Source organism: Heteronotia binoei, chromosome 18 (genome assembly GCF_032191835.1).
Source record: "Heteronotia binoei isolate CCM8104 ecotype False Entrance Well chromosome 18, APGP_CSIRO_Hbin_v1, whole genome shotgun sequence".
NCBI classification, from domain to species: domain Eukaryota; kingdom Metazoa; phylum Chordata; class Lepidosauria; order Squamata; family Gekkonidae; genus Heteronotia; species Heteronotia binoei.
Window position 1 is genome coordinate 4,332,013 of NC_083240.1, and position 18,507 is coordinate 4,350,519.

At 51.3% G+C, this 18,507-nt stretch overlaps 1 protein-coding gene across 2 annotated transcripts in view; it reads left to right on the plus strand.

Moving 5' to 3' along the window:
• The first annotated feature begins 284 nt into the window (after positions 1-284).
• EXOSC10 (exosome component 10) overlaps positions 285-18,507 on the plus strand; it is a 44,791-nt gene continuing 26,568 nt past the window's right edge. Inside the window, exons 1-11 of one of the 2 annotated variants that reach the window (XM_060259138.1) lie at positions 285-485; positions 2,946-3,082; positions 4,529-4,652; positions 6,850-6,954; positions 7,674-7,842; positions 9,799-9,910; positions 11,494-11,569; positions 11,679-11,789; positions 14,184-14,327; positions 15,966-16,156; positions 17,266-17,422. In XM_060259138.1, coding sequence (XP_060115121.1) covers positions 369-485; positions 2,946-3,082; positions 4,529-4,652; positions 6,850-6,954; positions 7,674-7,842; positions 9,799-9,910; positions 11,494-11,569; positions 11,679-11,789; positions 14,184-14,327; positions 15,966-16,156; positions 17,266-17,422 — 1,443 coding nt within the window. In that variant the 5' untranslated portion in view covers positions 285-368. The remainder of the gene's footprint in view (positions 486-2,945; positions 3,083-4,528; positions 4,653-6,849; positions 6,955-7,673; positions 7,843-9,798; positions 9,911-11,493; positions 11,570-11,678; positions 11,790-14,183; positions 14,328-15,965; positions 16,157-17,265; positions 17,423-18,507) is intronic. The other variant, XM_060259140.1, reaches the window with a different exon arrangement.

Sequence of the window (18,507 nt, forward strand, 5' to 3'; positions counted from 1 at the left end):
CCTGCTTTAATTGAATGTATAAGTCCTTGTGTTTCATTCACTGGAAATGCTTACATTTTTACCGTTCTGCAAAAGCAGAACGCGCTGTGTAGCTTCAGGCTGCAATACCCTAACAGGGCCTAACTAACCTCCCTGCAACTAGAAAGCAAGTCGAACAAGGAAAAGATATCCTTTCGCCACCGCTACATAACCTGAAATCTAGGGCTGCATTTCTCTTCCCGATCTCTTCGAGAGCGTCTAATCCCGCCCCGCCGGAGTGAGTTATCGCGAGAGAAAGCGGGATCTGGTTCTCTTGCTGCGTGAAGCGCTGTCCAACATGGCGGCTGCCTGCTGAGGGAGAGGAAAGAGGCCTTAGACATTCAAGGGAAATGGCGGCGAAGGAGCGCGGCGGCCACTCAGCCGAAGCCGCTCAATCGATCGAGAGGAGCGGCGGCACCGCGGAGGAGATTCTGCCCGGGTTTCGGGACGCGGATTCCTTCGTCAAGGTATCTCACAGCGGGAAATAGGGGAGGCCGTGCTGGCGCTACGGGGGCCGTTGGGTGATGGGTGCGCGAAGCACGTCGGGAGTTGTAGTCTCCCCTACTTCAGCCAGGCCCTCGCATTAAAGGGGAGAAACAGTTACAGGCTTGCATGGTGGGAAATGTGTTTTTCCTTCATGGGATATGCAGGAGTGCAATATAAAGCAACTAGCAGAGGAGCCTTGCTGGGTCAGACCACAAGGGCCGTCTTGTCCAGCTAGGGTTGCCAGCCTCCAGGTGGTGTCTGGAGATCTCCGGCTTTTACAACTGATCTCCAAACTGCAACTCCCCTGGAGAAAATGGCTGCTTTAAAGGGTGGACTCCGTGGCATTGTACCATGCCCAACCTTCTTTAAGCTCCTCCCTCAAAATCATAGAATCATAGAGTTGGAAGGGACCCCCAGGGTCATCTAGTCCAACCCCCTGCACAATGCAGGAAACCCACAAATACCTCCCCCTCAATGAACAGGATCTTCATTGCTGTCAGAGGGTCATCTAGCCTCTGTTTAAAAACCTCCAAGAAAGGAGAGCCCACCGCCTCCCGAGGAAGCTGGTATTTCCCGACCTGGAACTGGCAACCCTAAATCCAGCAGCCTTTTCCCACCATATGCTTTCTGGTGGTGGGGAGAGGAGGTTGCCAGCTCCAGGCTGGAAAACAACTAGAGATTTGGGGGGTAGAGTCTGGTGAAACCAGGAACCTTAGTGGGGTACAATGCCAAAGAATCCACCTCCAAAGCTTGCATTTTCTCCAGGGGAAGTGATCTGTGCAGGCTGGAGATGAGCTGTAATCCCAGGGGAAACCCATGTCCTGCTTGGAGGCTGGCATCCCTAGCAAAGGCCTTGAAGAGTCAGTGCTTGACACATATCTACAGAGCAAGTTCTTCTCTCTGCTGGAGAAGGAAATCCCACATTAGATAGACAGAGTTTCCAGCTTCCAGGTGGGACCTCAAGATATCCTGGAATTGCAGCCGATCTCCAGATGACAGAGATCAGTTCCCCAGGAGAAAATGGCTGCTTTCGAGGCACAATACCTTGCTGATGCTTCTCCTCTCCCCCACCCGCCTTTCCCAGGCTCCACCCCCTCCTAATTTCCAGGAATTTCCCAACTCAGAGTTGGCAACCCTATAGGCTCAGATCGCTGGGTATGCTCCTGGGTTTGATTCCCCATTCCTCCACATGGAACTGGTTGGGAGACCTTGGGTCAGTCGCAGCTCTCTCAGAGTTCTCTCAGCCTCACCTACTCCACAGGGTGTCTGTTGTGAAGAGAGGAAGGGATGGCAGTTGTGAGCCACTCTGATACACCTTCTGGTAGTGAAGAGCAGGGGATAAAGCTATTTTTCTTTTCCCTATTCCTATCTGATAATTTGAGTCAATCTCCTCAACAAGGCCCTTATGCTCTCTTTCAGCTGCTGATTACTGCAGAAGCCTTTCTTGCAAACTTTACACAACAAACATCCAAAGCACCCAAATCACTCAAATATGGCTCCAGTTGGGCCAAGCTAGATTACATCTGCCTCAACTCCCATTGGAGAAGCAAACTGGTGACTGGAGTGAGGCGAACTGGGCTGGCTTCCAGCTAGCTGCCTTTGCCGCGAAGCAAAGCCAGTTTTCAGGAAGGGCTTCCTCCGGAAGGCACGTTCCCACCTATTCATCACACTTATCTCCTGTTTTTCTTTTTCAAAACGACCCCAAACACACAAAAATGTGATGTACGTCAAGCAGAGCAGGTTACTGGAAGGGACCAGTTGCTGTTGGGCCTGGCAAGCTGGTAGGAAGGGCATGGCTCTTTCCGCTATCCTGTGCCACAGCTGACCATTGATGTCATCTTGGGGGGGGAGGAACCAAGTAACTCTGGGTCTTTATTGTTACAATAGATAAAGCTGCCTGCTGTCTCTGTGTAGCTCATGTTATATCTTCTGACTGGTAGCAGTTCTCCTGCAAAAGGAGAGCTTCTTTGCAAGGAGAAGAAGATGATGGTATTGGATTTATACCCCACCCTTCACTCTGGATTTCAGAGTCTCAGAGAGGCTCACAATCTCCTTTTACCTTCTTCCCTCACCACAGACATCCTGTGAGGTAGGTGGGGCTGAGAGAGCTCTCCCAGGAGCTGCCCTTTCAAGGACAACTCTGCCAGAGTTATGGCTGACCCAAGACCATTCCAGCAGCTGCAAGCGGAGGAGTGGGGAATCTAACCCGATTCTCCCACATAAGAATCCACACATTTAACCACTGCACCAAATTGTTCAGGGGTTCAGCCTTGGATCTTCTGCACACAGATGAGGAGTTCTCTCTCATAGCTGCAGGCCTTTCTGTTTAAGCAGCAGATATTGTGCCCAGAACAGGAGCAGAAATCCATGCTTCTGCATGTAAAAGTGGTTTGCTCTGCTTTAGACCATGGCCGTTACAGTATCCTTATTCCCTTTGTCAGCATGCCCTTGGTGCAGTGGTGGCTGCCACCAAGGCGTCCAGCGGCCTTCCTCAGCCTGGAGACGAGTATGACTTCTACCGCAGCTTCCCAGGCTTTCAGGCCTACTGCGAGACACAAGGAGACCGCTTGCTGAACTGGTGAGTCTCTCCAGGCTGGTTGCAATATGAATTGTCCCCAGAGGCACGCCAGCAACCTATGCAGTAGGCGTAACCTTGGAGAAATAGCATATGCTGGCACCAGGCCAAAGGTGGACAGTTGAAGATTGAGGACAGGGGTGGCCAAACTTGCTTAACGTAAGAGCCTCATAGTGTCATGGGCTAGGGCCAGGTCAGGCAAAGTCCAGGGGCAGTCCAAGGTCCGTAGCTGGTGAGCAAAGAGGGTCCAAGACGCCAAAACCGAATCACAGTCCAGGTATCGCAGGTCAGAGGTTCAGAAGCCGAAGTCAGGGGGTCCAGAAGCCAAAGTCAAAGGCTGAAGTGGCTGCTAGAACATCAGGTAAGCGACTAGTTGCTTCCACAAAGCCTCCTCCCAAAGCCCACAGCTATATAGCCCTCTGCTGTCTGTTGCCCATTTGGGCTAATTGCTGGCTCAGAGAGGCAGCCAGGATCCTGCTGAGACTCAAGCATCCTCACTCCTAGAAGGGCCAGAATCCTTTCAAAACTCAGGGCTCAGGGAGCGTCTTGCTCGTGAGTGTGCCGCCCTCCTCCGATCCCTGAGGTCCTGACGAAGGCGGTCACGCACACGAGCCACCCGAGAGGGCGAGGCAGGGGGGCTTGGATCTTCTCCAGCAGGAGGCAGGGGCACTGGTGCAGGTGGCAGGGGCACAGTTTCTTCTGCAGGGTCCCCAGTACCCATGACACTTAGAATAAATGGCAGGCGTTTGAGAGCCGCAAGACGGTGAGCATCAGGTGTTTGAGAGCCACAAGACAGATGGACAGGAGGGAGGGAGGGAAATAGATGGGGGAGGGAAGGTGAGGTGGGAATTGTCCCCAGAAGCACGCCAGCAACCTATGCAGTAGGCGTAACCTTGGAGAAATAGCATATGCTGGCACCAGGCCAAAGGTGGACAGTTGAAGATTGAGGACAGGGGTAGCCAAACTTGCTTAACATAAGAGCCTCATCGAATAAATGGCAGGCGTTTGAGAGCCGCAAGACCGTGAGCATCAGGCGTTTGAGAGCCACAAGACGGATGGACAGGAGGGAGGGAGGGAGGGAAATAGATGGGGGAGGGAAGGTGAGGTGGGAAGAAAGCAACTTTAAATGCATTCTCCACTCTAGCTCAGCTTGGAGAAGTGATTTAAATAGAGAAATGCCTTCTCTGAACCAGCCAACAGTGCAGTAAGGGCTTTGAGAGCCACACAATACGTGTGAAAGAGCCACATGTAGCTCCTGAACCGCAGTTTGGCCACCGCTGATTTAGGATATGGTCTTGAAGGGCAGCAGCCTGTGGCTTGAACTTCAAGGAAAGGGTGGGAATATATTCAGAGCAGGGCCGTAGCTTGGCCTTCCCTTGACAGCCAGCTGAAGTTCTTGCTGAAGTCCTGGGTGCCGACCGCCTTGTGCTTCCTCGTTCCTCCCCGCAGCATGAGCAAAGTGATGCAGTACCACGGCTGCCGCAGCTACCTGAAGGACCGCAGCAAAGCCATGGAGCTGGAGGACAAATTCGATCTGCTGGTGGACGCCAACGATGCCATCCTGGAAAGAGTGGTAAGTGCCACGATCCCGACGGTGGAAGTTCTACGGGGACCGCAGCCAAATCACGGCCGTGGCAAAGCATCCTATGGATTAGATTTTGGTCTGCCTTTCTGAGAGCGAGAGCCGGCTGTGTTCCCTTTTTCAACCTTACTGTCTCTCGCTGCCAGTCGATTTACCAGTCAGATGTTTTCCATCAGCCATTTCTTAAGACTATCAGAAAAACCCTGCTGAATGAGACCAGGGGTCCATCTAGTCCAGCCTCCTGTCTCACAGAGAGGCCAACCAGTTCCTCTGGAGGGCCAACAACAGGGCAGAGAGACCGAGGCCTTCCCCTGAGAAGAACATTGGAAGAGCCCTGCTGGATCAGACCACTGAAGGTCCATCTAGTCCAGCCTCCTGTCTCACACAGTGGGTGACCAGTTCCTCTGGAGGGCCCACAACAGGGCAGAGAGGCTGAGGCCTTCCCCTGAGAAGATCATCAGAAGAGCCCTGCTGGATCAGACCAGTGAGGGTCCATCTAGCCCAGCCTCCTGTCTCACACAGTGGCCAGCCAGTTCCTCTGGAGGGCCAACAACAGGGCAGAGAGGCGGAGGGCTTCATAAGTACATGAGGAAGAAGAGCCCCACTGGAAGAGACTGGAGGTCTATCTAGTCCAGCTTCCTGTCTCACACAGTGGCGAAGCAGTTCCTCTGGAGGGCCAACAACAGGGCAGAGAGGCCGAGGCCTTCCCCTGATGTTGCCCCCTGGCTCTGGGATTTGGAGGTTCTGTCTCTGAACGAGGAGGTTCTTTTTAGTCACCATGGCTAGTAGCCACTGACAGCCCTATCCTCCATAAATGGATTTAATCCCCTTTTAAAGCTGTCTGTACAATACAAGAACTCGTGGGCATTCAGTGAAATTGCTGAGCAGTCGTGTTAGAACGGATAAAAGGAAGTACTTCTTCACCCGAAGGGTGATTAACACGTGGAATTCACTGCCACAGGAGGTGGTGGTGGCTACAAGCATAGCCAGCTTCAAGAGGGGATTGGATACAAATATGGAGCAGAGGTCCATCAGCGGCTATTAGCCACAGCATTTTGCTGGAACTGTCTGGGGCAGTGATGCTGTGTAATCTTGGTGCTTGTGGGGGGCACAGTGGAAGGGCTTCTAGCCCCACTTGTGGACCTCCTGATGACACTTGGGGGGTTTTTTTGCCACTGTGTGACACAGAGTGTTGGACTGGATGGGCCATTGGCCTGATCCAACATGGCTTCTCTTATGTTCTTATGTGACACAGAGTGTTGGACTGGATGGGCCATTGGCCTGATCCAACATGGCTTCTCTTATGTTCTTATCTGTTCAAACACAGATACATATGGTCGGATCTTCCATGAATGTAAGAACACCACCGTGTAGGTGACAGGCATCCTTTCTCAATGTCATTCTGCTGTCCTGGGCCAGAATTCAGTCTGTCAGTTGACCAAATTGTTTTAATCATTTGATTGGCCCAAATCCTTCTGTAACATTCTCCAGGTTGTATTTTGCTTCGTGAATGGAGATGTACACACCATCAGGCTACATTTCACTCTGTCTTTACTTACAGAGATAGCGGGACCATAAACAGTAATCTGAAAAATGCCTTCTAAAGGTGCTGATTTATTCTGCTAACAAAGGGGGAATTATCTAGTTAATGAACTGGCCCTATTTCTTGTGGTTGTTTTAAAGCTTAGGTCAGAAATGTTGTATTTTGAATAATTTCACTTAGAGCTTTTTGTGTAGCAGGAAGCTCCTTTGCATATTAGACCACACACCCCTGATGGAGCCAGTCCTCCAAGAGCTTACAGGGCTCTTAGTACAGGGCTTACTGTAAGCTCTTGGAGGACTGGCTACATCAGGGGTGTGTGGCCTAATATGCAAAGGAGTTCCTGCTACAAAAAAAAAGCCCTGATTGTATTTTATAGTATGCATTTGAACAGTTCTTGCCATCGAGGAAGGCCTTATGGCCACTGCATTTGGCTTTTATGGGATTTTAAAATTATTTGTATTGGATCGAAGCTTGGTTAAGTTATCGTATGTAGCCCATTATTATTTATTCTGTTCTTAGGCCTTTTGTCAACCTTTTTGGGTTCCTGCTTTTTTCTGGGTTGAAGTTCCCCCCCCCCCCTTTTTTTTGGTTTTCCAAATCCTCCTGTCACATTTCTCAGAACGTCTCTCTCTGCTTGAATTCCAGGGCATCCTGTTGGACGAGGCAGCGGGCGTGAACAAGAACCAGCAGCCTATCCTCCCTTCGGGCCTGCAGCCGCCCAAGACCATCATCTCCAGCTGGAACCGTAAGGTAGGGAGGTTGTCCTTCTTAGGATTTGCGCCTGTCCTTTAGTTTGGGCTTTCCTGTTTGCCGTATTGCATTTCCTATTCAAGATACCCCAAGCTGTGAGCTTTGGTAATAGGGTTGCCAATCCCCAGGTGGGAGCAGGTGATCTCCCGGTTTGGAGGCCCTCCCCCCGCTTAAGGAACATCAGAAAGCAGGGGGAGGGGAGGAAAATGTCTGCTGGGCACTCCATTATTCCCTATGAAGACTGATTCCCATAGGGAATGTTGGAGAATTTATCGGTGGGTATCTGGGGCCTGGGGGGCATCCAATGCTTCTCCTCAAAATATCCTCCCGAGTTTCAAAAAGATTGGACCGCGGGGTCCAATTCTATGAGCCCCCAAAGAAGGTGCCCATTTTTTCCAAGGAGGGAAGGCATTTAAAAGGCGTGTGGTCCCTTGAAATGTGATAGGCAGAACTCCCTTTGGAGTGCAGTTATGCTTGTCACAACCTTGCTGCTGACTTCACCCCCAATATCTCCTGGCTCCACCCCCAAAGTCCCCTGGCTCCACCTCCAAAGTCCCCAGATATTTCTTGAAGTAGACTTGGCAACCCTGCTCTGGAACGAGCGTGTCCTTGGAATGCCAGGATTCAGGCATCTCTGTCCGCGGGTCTTCCACCCAACACAGTCACCGTTCTTGCTTCACGCCTTAATCACGTGCCCTGCGGTGTTCCGCTTCTTCCAGCAGAGCGGGGAGTCCAGCAAGTGGAACAAGTCGGAAACCTTCCGCTTGCTCCACGCCAAGAACATCGCTCGGCCCCAGCTCAAGTTTCGCGAGAAGGTCGACAACTCCAACACCCCCTTTGTCCCCAAGCTCTTCGTCAAGCCCAACGCTCTGAAGCCACTGCCGGAAGGTGAGGAGCATCACGTGGGGTGGGCTCCGCCAGAGAATAACCCCCCCACCTTGTCCCTGGCAAGTCTGTGCTGTGCCACTGATTGCTGACCCCTCTCCTGATCAAGGAGGTGGTAAAAAGGCAAAGCAGGATTTTATTTGATTGATTTGATTTGATATATATCCTGCCCTCCCCACCGAAGCAGGCTCAGGGCGGCTCACAGCATGAAATCACAGAGACAGTTAAAACAATGCATATTATAAAATTACAGATTATACAGTTAAAACAATCAGAATTGGTTTGGTGCTAATCTCGTAGACGTTGTATATTTCCTGCGGAGACGGCATTTCTCCAGTTTCCTACGATGTAGGCTCCCCCCGTCAGTCAAAAGCCAACCGGAAGAGAGCGGTCTTGCAGGCCTTGCAGAACTGAGCAAGGTTCCGCAAGGCCCTCGCTTCCTCCGGCAATTGGTTCCACCAGTAGGGGGCTGCGACTGAGAAGGCCCTTTCTCTGATGGTCTTTCATTTGGCCTCCTTCAGTCCGGGGATTACCAATAAACGTTGAGATCTTCCTTAATATTTATTCGTTGAGGAAACCCTGAGGTCCTTTTGAGGGATTAAACCGGGGACTTTGGTCACAACTTGCATTCTGCCAATGACCTGTGACACTTTCCTGTGATTTTCAACTTCACAGCATTGACAACTTCTAATATTTAAACAAAATATCTTGCGCTTGGGTGAGGACAGAGCAGGCGGTGACTGAGGAGGATAAGGCCACACAGGCAGTGGGTGTGAGAAGAATTTTTGCAGCTGGTCGATCCCCCCCCCCCCCCCTTCCCCGTGCCTTGACTGAGCGAAGTGGGCATCCTACGTTCCTGCTCACAGGAGTGCACGAACTGGTGAACAGTGCCCTGGTGCGCATGCGTTAGACCAGGGGTGTCAAACTCATTTGTTATTAGGGCCGAATCTGACATAAATGAGATCTTGTCAGGCCAAGCCATGTCGGGTTGGGCTGGGCCACGTGTGTACCTATTTATGATTAGGTAGCAGAGATAAGAGCCCCGTGGCGCAGAGTGGTAAAGCTGCGGTAATGCAATCTGAACTCTCTGCTCACGACCCGAATTCGATCCCGGCGGAAGCTGGTTTCAGGTAGCTGGCTCAGGTTGACTCAACCTTCCATCCTTCCGAGGTCGGTAAAATGAGTCCCCAGCTTGGCTTCCCCAGTGTAGATGACCGGGGAAGGCAATGGCAAACCACCCCGTAAAAAGTCTGCCGTGAAAACATTGTGAAAGCAGCGTCATCCCACAGTAGGAAACAGTTGGTATTTGCACAGGGGACTACCTTGACCTTTTTTTTTTAGCAGAGATATAAACTTTATAAAGAACAAACACAAAGATTTTCTAAAAAAAACTCTTAAAAATCCTTAAAACATTAGCACTCATTGGTCTTAAAGGTACTTTCTTTGTATGTCTCCCATGGGATCCAGAGAACTGGGCAAAGGGAGTTCTGGCTCCTTCGTTCCTTCCCCAGGGGACTGGGGGGGAGCCTCAGCCAATAGAAGGAAGAGAGTCTTGGCTCAGTAGCTCTGCTGTGCGATTGAGAGAGCCTGGCAAAGCAAGCTGTGATGCAGAAGGAAGCAAGAGAAACGGAGAAGGAAGCAGATGACAGCCAGTTGCTTGGGGGCCTAATAGGAGCCCTCTGGGAGCCTGATTCGGCCCCCAGGCCGTATGCTTGACACCCCTGCGTTAGACATATTTGTACGCATGCGCATTAAGGAAAAGCAATATTGTTACTTTTTTTATTTCTACCTGTTTTCGAAAGTTTTAATTTTGCCTGTTCTCAAAAACATCCTGGCAACCCAAGCCAAATTCCCACCCCATTAAACACCACAAAAGTTTTAGTAAGCTTAAGAAGGTCAGGGAAGAAACAGGCAGTTTTCATAGCCATTCATCTGACAGTTTGCTCCTGGCTCTCGTAGCGCTCTCAAGAAGCCAACGCGAGCAAAAGGAGCGCCCCGAGGACCTGGACGTGCCAGCTGCCCTGGCCGACTTCCTCCACCAGCAGAGGACTCAGCAGACGGAACAAGACATGTAAGAGCCAGTTCAGTGTAGTGGTTAAGTGTGCGGACTCTTATCTGGGAGAACCGGGTTTGATTCCCCACTCCTCCACTTGCAGCTGCTGGAATGGCCTTGGGTCAGCCATGTCTCTTGCAGAGCTGTCCTTGAAAGGGCAGCTTCTGTCAGAGCTCTCTCAGCCCCACCTACCTCACAGCGTGTCTGTTGTGGGGGAGGAAGATAAAGGAGATTGTAAAGCCAGTTTGGTGTAGTCGTTAAGTGTACGGACTCTTATCTGGGAGAACTGGGTTTGATTCCCCACTCCTCCACTTGCAGCTGCTGGAATGGCCTTGGGTCAGCCATAGTGGTTAAGTGAACGGACTCTTATCTGGGAGAACCGGGTTCGATTCCCCACTCCTCCACTTGCACCTGCTGGCATGGCCTTGGGTCAGCCATAGCTCTGGCAGAGGTTGTCCTTGAAAGGCAGCTTCTGAGAGAGGCCTCTCAGCTCCACCCACCTCACAGGATATCTGTTGTGGGGGAAGAAGATATAGGAGATTGTAAGCAGCTCTGAGACTGATTCAGAGAAAAGGGCGGGGTATAAATCTGCAATTCTTCTTCTTCTTCCCCCACAACAGACATCCTGTGAGGTGGGTGGAGCCGAGAGGCCTCTCTCAGAAGCTGTCTGTTGTGGGGGAAGAAGAAGAAGAAGAAGAATTGCAGATTTATACCCTGCCCTTTTCTCTGAATCAGTCTCAGAGCTGCTTACAATCTCCTATCCTGTGAGGTGGGTGGGGCTGAGAGGCACTCCCAGCAGCTGCCCTTTCAAGGACAACCTCTGCCAGAGCTAATGGCTAACCCAAGGCCGTTCCAGCAGGTGCAAGTTAAAGGAGATTGCAAGCCTCTCTGTGAGTGTGTGATTCAGAGAGAAGGGCAGGGTATAAATCTGCAGTCTTCTTCTGAGAGGCTGGCTGGGGAAGGAGATGTCAGATTGTTCTGGACAATTTTTCTTCACCGCCTCCCTTCCCAGAGCTAGTTCAATAGTTCCATGACTGTTTTTGCAAATAGTGATGGGATTTGAAAGACCTCCGCTTGAAACCCCGGAGAGCCACTGCCAGTCTGAATAGACCTTGGTGGCCCAGTGGTCTGATTCAGCATAAGACAGCTTCACGTGTCTTCATGGGAACAAAATTTGGGGAGGGGCTGTGGCTCAGTGGAAGAGCCTCAAAGCGCAGTATACAGAAGGTCCCAGGTTCAACCCCCAACATCTCCAGGTATTTGGCAATAGGTGACATGGAAGACCTCTGCCTGAGGCTCTGGAGTGAAGCTGCCAGTGTGAGTGAACAATACTGACCTTGATAGACTGAGGGTCTGGTTCAGTCTAAGGCAGCTTCATTTGCACTCAGTAGAGGGAAGAGAGCAGAATATTCCCTGCAAAAAAGTTTCATGGTTCATCTCCGCTTCCTGGTTCTTGGGCTGCTCTCACACCTGTTGTCAGCCCTCCCAGCCTCTGTAAGCAGAGGCCCTGTTTTCTCTGCAGCCAGAGTCTCACTCTTCCCCCTCCTCGGTCCAGTCCCACCCTTGGTTCTTAATCGCCTTCTTCGTCCCGCTTTGCACAGGCTCGCTCACCCTTACCAGTACGAACTGGAGCATTTCTCCCCAGCAGCTGAACTTCTCGAGAAACCGCAAGTCCAGGTGAGTTTCCTTGCATTGAGCCCAGCCCCCGCCCTTGGCAACCCCTCTGGCTTTGGCGCTGCCATCGGCAGGGCTGATGGCTCATCCCGTGTGTCGCTTTCCCGGCCAGGTGCACCGGCCCGTCTCAGAAACCCCCTGCCACTTCATCTCCACCTTGGACCAGCTGGTGGAGTTGAACGAGAAGCTCCTGAGCTGTAAAGAATTTGCCCTGGACTTGGAGGTAAGGAGTCTCTTAGGCCTTTAAGAACATAAGAGAAGCCATGTTGGATCAGGCCAATGGCCCATCCAGTCCAACACTCTGTGTCACATAAGAGAAGCCATGTTGGATCAGGCCAGTGGCCCATCCAGTCCAACACTCTGTGTCACACAGTGGCCAATATATGTGTGCGTATATACATATATATAGACATATACATACACACACACACACACACACACACACACACACATATATACACACTGTGGCTGATAGCTGCTGATGGACCTCTGCTCCATATTTTTATCTAACCCCCTCTTGAAGGTGGCTACGCTTGTAGCCGCCACCACCTCCTGTGGCAGTGAATTCCACATGTTAGTCACCCTTTGGGTGAAGAAGTACTTCCTTTTATCCATTTTAACCCGACTGCTCAGCAATTTCATCGAATGCCCACGAGTTCTTGTATTGTGAGAAAGGGAGAAAAGGACTTCTTTCTCTACTTTCTCCATCCCATGCATAATCTTGTAAACCTCTATCATGTCACCCCCACAGTCGACGTTTCTTCAAGCTAAAGAGCCCCAAGCGTTTCAACCTTTCTTCATAGGGAAAGTGTTCCAACCCTTTAATCATTCTGGTTGCCCTTTTCTGGACTTTCTCCAATGCTATAATAAAGGAAGTACTTCTTCACCCAAAGGGTGATTAACATGTGGAATTCACTGCCACAGGAGGTGGTGGCGGCCACAAGTATAGCCACCTTCAAGAAGGGTTTAGATAAAAATATGGAGCACAGGTCCATCAGTGGCTATTAGCCACAGTGTATGTGTGTATATAAAATTTTTTGCCACTGTGTGACACAGAGTGTTGGACTGGATGGGCCGTTGGCCTGATCCAACATGGCTTCTCTTATGTTCTTATCCTTTTTGAGGTGCGGTGACCCCCCTTTGCGGGGGGTGGGTGGGTGAGAGTGGCTTACAATCACAGGGGGAGGGGGGAAGTGCAGCATTTGAAAACCCAAAAGCAGCTCCTCGGCCGCCTCACAATTCCATATGTTTCCTTTTGTCTCTTTAAACAGCTGTGATGTTCCTTGTGTATTTAAACGATAAGAAAAAAATGTATTTCTTTTGGTTCGCCTCACAATGTCTCTCAAAAGAGGCATGAAGCACATTCTTAGGGGAAAGGTCCAGCAATGGCTGTTCGCTGTGATGAATCAATGGTACCTCCATAGTCAGAGGCAGTATACTGAGAGGTTATATATGAACATAAGAGAAGCCCTGTTTGATCAGACCAGTGGCCTATCCAGTCCAATGCTCCATTGTCACACAGTGGCCAAAAAACCCAGGTTCCATCAGTAGGGCCAGGACACTAGAAGCCCTCCCACTGTGCCCCCCCACCCCAAGTGCCAAGAATCCAGAGCATCACTGCCCCAGACAGAGAGTTCCAACAATACACTGTGGCTAATAGCCACTGATCGACCTCTGCTCCATATGTTTATCTAATCCCCACTTGAAGCTGCCTATTTTTGTAGCCGCCGCCACCTCCATCTTCACCATCTTCAAGTACTTGAAGGGCTGTCCTATAGAGGATGGTGTGAAATTGTTTTCTGTGGCCCCAGAAGGCAGGACCAGAACCAATGGGTTGGAATTAAATCAAAAGAGTTTCTGGCTCAACATTAGGAAGAACTTCCTGACTGTTAGAGCGATTCCTCAGTGGAACAGGCTTCCTCCTTGGGAGGTGGTGGGCTCTCCTTCCTTGGAGGTTTTTAAACAGAGGCTGGATGGCCATCTGACAGCAATGAGGGTCCTGTGAATTTAGGGGGAGCTGTTTGTGAGTTTCCTGCATTGTGCAGGGGGTTGGACTAGATGACCCTGGAGGTCCCTTCCAACTCTTCTATGATTCTAACAGGTTTCCTCCTTGGGAGGTGTGGGCTCTCCTTCCTTGGAGGTTTTTAAACAGAGGCTGGATGGCCATCTGACAGCAATGAGGGTCCTGTGAATTTAGGGGGAGCTGTTTGTGAGTTTCCTGCATTGTGCAGGGGGTTGGACTAGATGACCCTGGAGGTCCCTTCCAACTCTTATGATTCTACCCCTAAATACTGGTTGCTGGCAAGCAGCATCAGGGAGAGGCTTGGGCTGCCGTTCCCTCAATTTTGGGACTTCTGGAGCATCTTGTTCCACTGGACTACATGGGCTCTCAGTCTGATGAAATTGGGTCAGTAGTTGTTAGGAAGGATCCTCCATGTTCAGGAGCAGCGTACCTCTGACTCTTAGATGCTGGGACCAGTTGAGGGCTTCCTGTCTTGCTCTGCAGTTGAGCATCCAGAGAGCATCTGAGCAGCAGCTATGGCAGAATGAGACGCTGGCCCTCCCATTGGTCCAGCCCGCTGTTCTGAACAAACTGTTTTTGTTCCTGTGCCACCAGCACCATTCCTACCGGAGCTTCCTGGGCTTGACATGCCTGATGCAGATCTCCACCCGGACGGAAGATTTCATCATCGACACCCTGGAGCTGCGCAGCGACTTGTACATCTTGAACGAAACCTTCACAGACCCGGCGATCGTCAAGGTGAGCTGGGGGAGGAGGACGTTGTACATCGCGAGGAGTCACAGCTGGACAGCTCCGCGCTGGTGCGTCTGGGAGCTGATTGGCTGTTCTGTTGAACCATTTCAAAAAAGTTAACCTCAGGTTATACATCACATAAACACGCTCAGTCTCGCACAAGTTAAGAGTGGATCCCCCTTTTTTTAAAAAACAATACTCTGATTTAAATGTTGATTCAAGCCAAAGCAAATCTTATGCACGCAATTTAAAATCAATACAGGCAATGCCAAAGTTTTCTGGGTTTGTGGTTAAACTTTGTGGAGAGCCAGTTTGGTGTAGTGGTTAAGTGTGCGGACTCCTATCTGGGAGAACTGGGTTTGATTCCCCACTCCTCCATTTGCAGCTGCTAGAATGGCCTTGGGTCAGCCATAGCGATTAAGTGAGCGGACTCTTATCTGGGAGAACCAGGTTTGATTCCCCACTCCTCCACTTGCAGCTGCTGGAATGGCCTTGGGTCAGCCATAGTGGCTAAGTGAGTGAACTCTTATCTGGGAGAACCGGGTTTGATTCCCCACTCCTCCACTTGCACCTGCTGGAATGGCCTTGGGTCAGCCATAATGGTTAAGTGAGCGGACTCTTTTCTGGGAAAACTGGGTTTGATTCCCCACTCCTCCACTTGCACCTGCTGGAATGGCCTTGGGTCAGCCATAGTGGTTAAGTGAGGGGACTCTTATCTGGGAAAACCAGGTTTGATTCCCCACTCCTCCACTTGCACCTGCTGGCATGGTCTTGGGTCAGCCATAGTGGTTAAGTGAGGGGACTCTTATCTGGGAAAACCAGGTTTGATTCCCCACTCCTCCACTTGCAGCTGCTGGAATGGCCTTGGGTCAGCCATAGCTCTGGCAGAGGTTGTCCTTGAAAGGGCAGCTGCTGTGAGAGCCCTCTCAGCCCCACCCACCTCACAGGGTGTCTGTTGTGGGGGAGGAAGGGAAAGGAGATTGTGAGCCGCTCTGAGACTCTTCGGAGTGGAGGGCGGGATATAAATCCAATATCTTCTTCTTTATTGTTAACAGTTGTGTCGCAACGATGCTTAGTGGTTTCTATTAACGTAACAGAGATCCGTTCTAACGCACATAAATCTGCCTTATGCTGGTCAGTTCCTCGGTCCACCAAAGTCACCCTTGTCTACTCAGTGGTTCTCCAGAGTCTCAGCCTGAGGTCTCTCACATCATCTACTGCCTGGTTCTTTTTAAACCGGAGATGCCAGGGATTGAACCTGGGACCTTCTGCATGCTGAGCAGAGGCTCTGCCACTGAGCCATGGCCCCTCCCCTACCTCAGCCTCGTTTCAGGAAAAGTATTGAGCCTTTACTTGGCTTCCTCTTCTGTTGGCTTCCCCCCCCCCATTCCTCCCACCCCTCCGGTGTATGTCTTTTCTGTTAAAGTTGATCGTTTCTCCCTCAGAGAGAAATAGAAAGGGGTAATCCAGAAAGCAGCAGGAAGGGGGGGAGGCGCAGGGCTGCTTCCTCCCCTCCTTCCAAAGGTCCCCTTGTTGGCTTACGAAACTGAGCGCTTGGTTTCATTCGCTTGTCGAGAAGGGGGGGCCTCCCATCGTGGGTCTGTCGCAGTCGTGCCCTTCTGATGCCTCCCCCCTCCTCTACAGGTCTTGCACGGTGCCGACTCTGACGTGGAATGGCTGCAGCGGGACTTCGGCCTCTACCTGGTGAACATGTTCGACACCCACCAAGCGGCTCGGCTCCTCAACCTGGACAGGCACTCTCTGGACCACCTGCTCAAGCTCTACTGCAATGTCAATGCGAACAAGCAGTACCAGCTGGCTGACTGGAGGATCCGGTAAGGAACCATCTCTCTCCCCCCTGCCCTCCCCAGTTCCCGACGTGGAAGATGAAGGAAGCAATGGACAGAAGTCAGGTCTGTGAACGAAGGAAGCCTGCTTCGGCGGGGAGGGCGGGATATAAATCAAATCAAATAAAAATAAATCAATTATCCTTCAACCTCAGCCCCCGCCCCCCCCTGCAGCGAGAGGGTAATAGTCCTGGCCAGGGCTTTTCTCGTAGCAGGAGCTCCTTTGCATACTAGGCCGCACCCCCCTGATGTAGCCAATCCTCCCACGAGCTTACAGCAGGCCCTGTATGAAGAGCCCTGTAAGCTCTTGGAGGATTGGTTACATCAGAGGTGTGTGGCCTAATATGCAAAGGAGTTCCTGCTACCAAAAAAAGCCCTGGCCCTTGCTTACCTTACAGGGTTGTTGTAAAGATTATTGCAAGATAATGAGGGCGAAGCCCTTTGAATGATGGAAGCACAGCAAAGATGTTGATGGTGGGGAATGTGCTACATTATCACTGTAATTTCTTCGAACCTTGTTAACTGTCAGTTGTTGATATATTCTTCCCCTGCCACGTTGAGCTACTTAAATCTTCTCCAAGGGGAAAAAGGATCGCTGTGGTCACAGTTTGGTGGGTGCAGACCCGAGGAGGGAGGACTCCAGGGGAGGGATGGTGCCTCAGTGGTAGAACATCTTTTTGGAAAGCAGAAGGTCCCAGGTTCAATCCCTGGCATCGCTAACTAAAAAGGGTCCAGGCGAATAGGTGTGAAAGACTTCAGCTTGAGTCCCCGGAGAGCCGCTGCCAGTCTGTGTAGACAATACTGGCTTTGATGGACCCAGGGTCTGATTCAGTAGAAGGCAGCTTCATATGTTCATTGGGAGGGATGGTAGCTCAGTGGTTGAGCATCTGCTTGGGAAGCAGAAGGTCCCAGGTTCAGTCCCCAGCATCTCCAACTAAAAAGGGTCCAGGCAAATAGGTGTGAAAGACCTCATCTTGAGACCCTGGAGAGCCTCTGCCAGTCTGAGAAGACAATGCTGACTTTGATGGACTGAGGGTCTGATTCAGTAGAAGGCAGCTTCATATGTTTATCCTTCTCCCGCTCTGTTCCTCTCCCAGTCCCCTGCCGGAGGAGATGGTCCAGTATGCGCGCGACGACACTCACTACCTGCTCTACATCTATGACCGAATGAGAGAGGACCTCTGGGAGAAGGGCAACGAGCAGCCTGCTCTGCTGCAGGCCGTGTGGCAACGGAGCAAGGCCATCTGCTGGAAGGTCAGCCCCGGGCGTGGCTCCCACAGTAGGAGGGCGTCAGAATTACAGGGCAGCGCGAGAGGTTTCAGGGCCGGCACTTGGGAAACGCGGTTGTCTTTCCAGCCACTTTTCTCCCCTACAAAAACACGCCACGGCTTCTCTTCCTTCTGAATCCGCAAAGCGTTCGTCTTGAAAAACTGCTCGTTGTGCCATAAAAGGCTTTTGGAATTGGGAAAACGGCCGGCCTGTACTAAGAATCACACAAGTAAAGCATCATATTGAATAAAGCAGGGGTGGCCAAGGGTAGCTCTCCAGATGTTTTTCCCCCTACAACTCCCATCAGCCCCGGCCATTGGCCATGCTGACTGGGGCTGATGGGAGTTGTAGGCAAAGAACATCTGGAGAGCTACCGCTGGCCACCCCTGGAACAAAGGGTAAAATGGAACAGAAACATTAGCAGCCAAACAGTTCACAATCCCCTAAAAGTCTCTGCTTTTGCTCAATTTCCAGAGGGTGGCAGAGGTGGAGCAGAGCGGTGTCCCTAGGAAAGGAGTTTGCACAGTCTCAGTACGGCTTGTCCTGTGGGGCTGGCTGCCATACCTGAACGGGGGTGGGGGGGTGGACAGGGGTATGCAAGAGAAGGCCCCTGAGCAATACTCCCTCTGAGCTGACAGGGCAGTTCCTCAGTGGAACAGGCTTCCTCCTTGGGAGGTGGTGGGCTCTCCTTCCTTGGAGGTTTTTCAACAGAGGCTAGATGGCCACCTGACAGCAATGCTGGCTCTGTGAAGTTAGGCAGTTCATGAGAAGGAGGGCAGGAAGGGCTGCATCAGTGCTTAGTTCTTGTGGCCCTTTCTTAGAAGAAGACAACATTGGATTTATATTCCACCCTCCACTCAAGAGTCGCAAAGCAGCTTACAATCTCCTTTATCTCCCTCCCCCACAACAGACACCCTGTGAGGTGGGTGGGGCTGAGACGGCTCTCACGGCAGCTGCTTTTTCAAGGACAACTCCCACGAGATCTATGGCCGACCCAAGGCCTTTCCAGCAGGTGCATATAGAGGAGTTGGGAATCAAACCCGGTTCTCCCAGATAAGAGTCTGCTCACT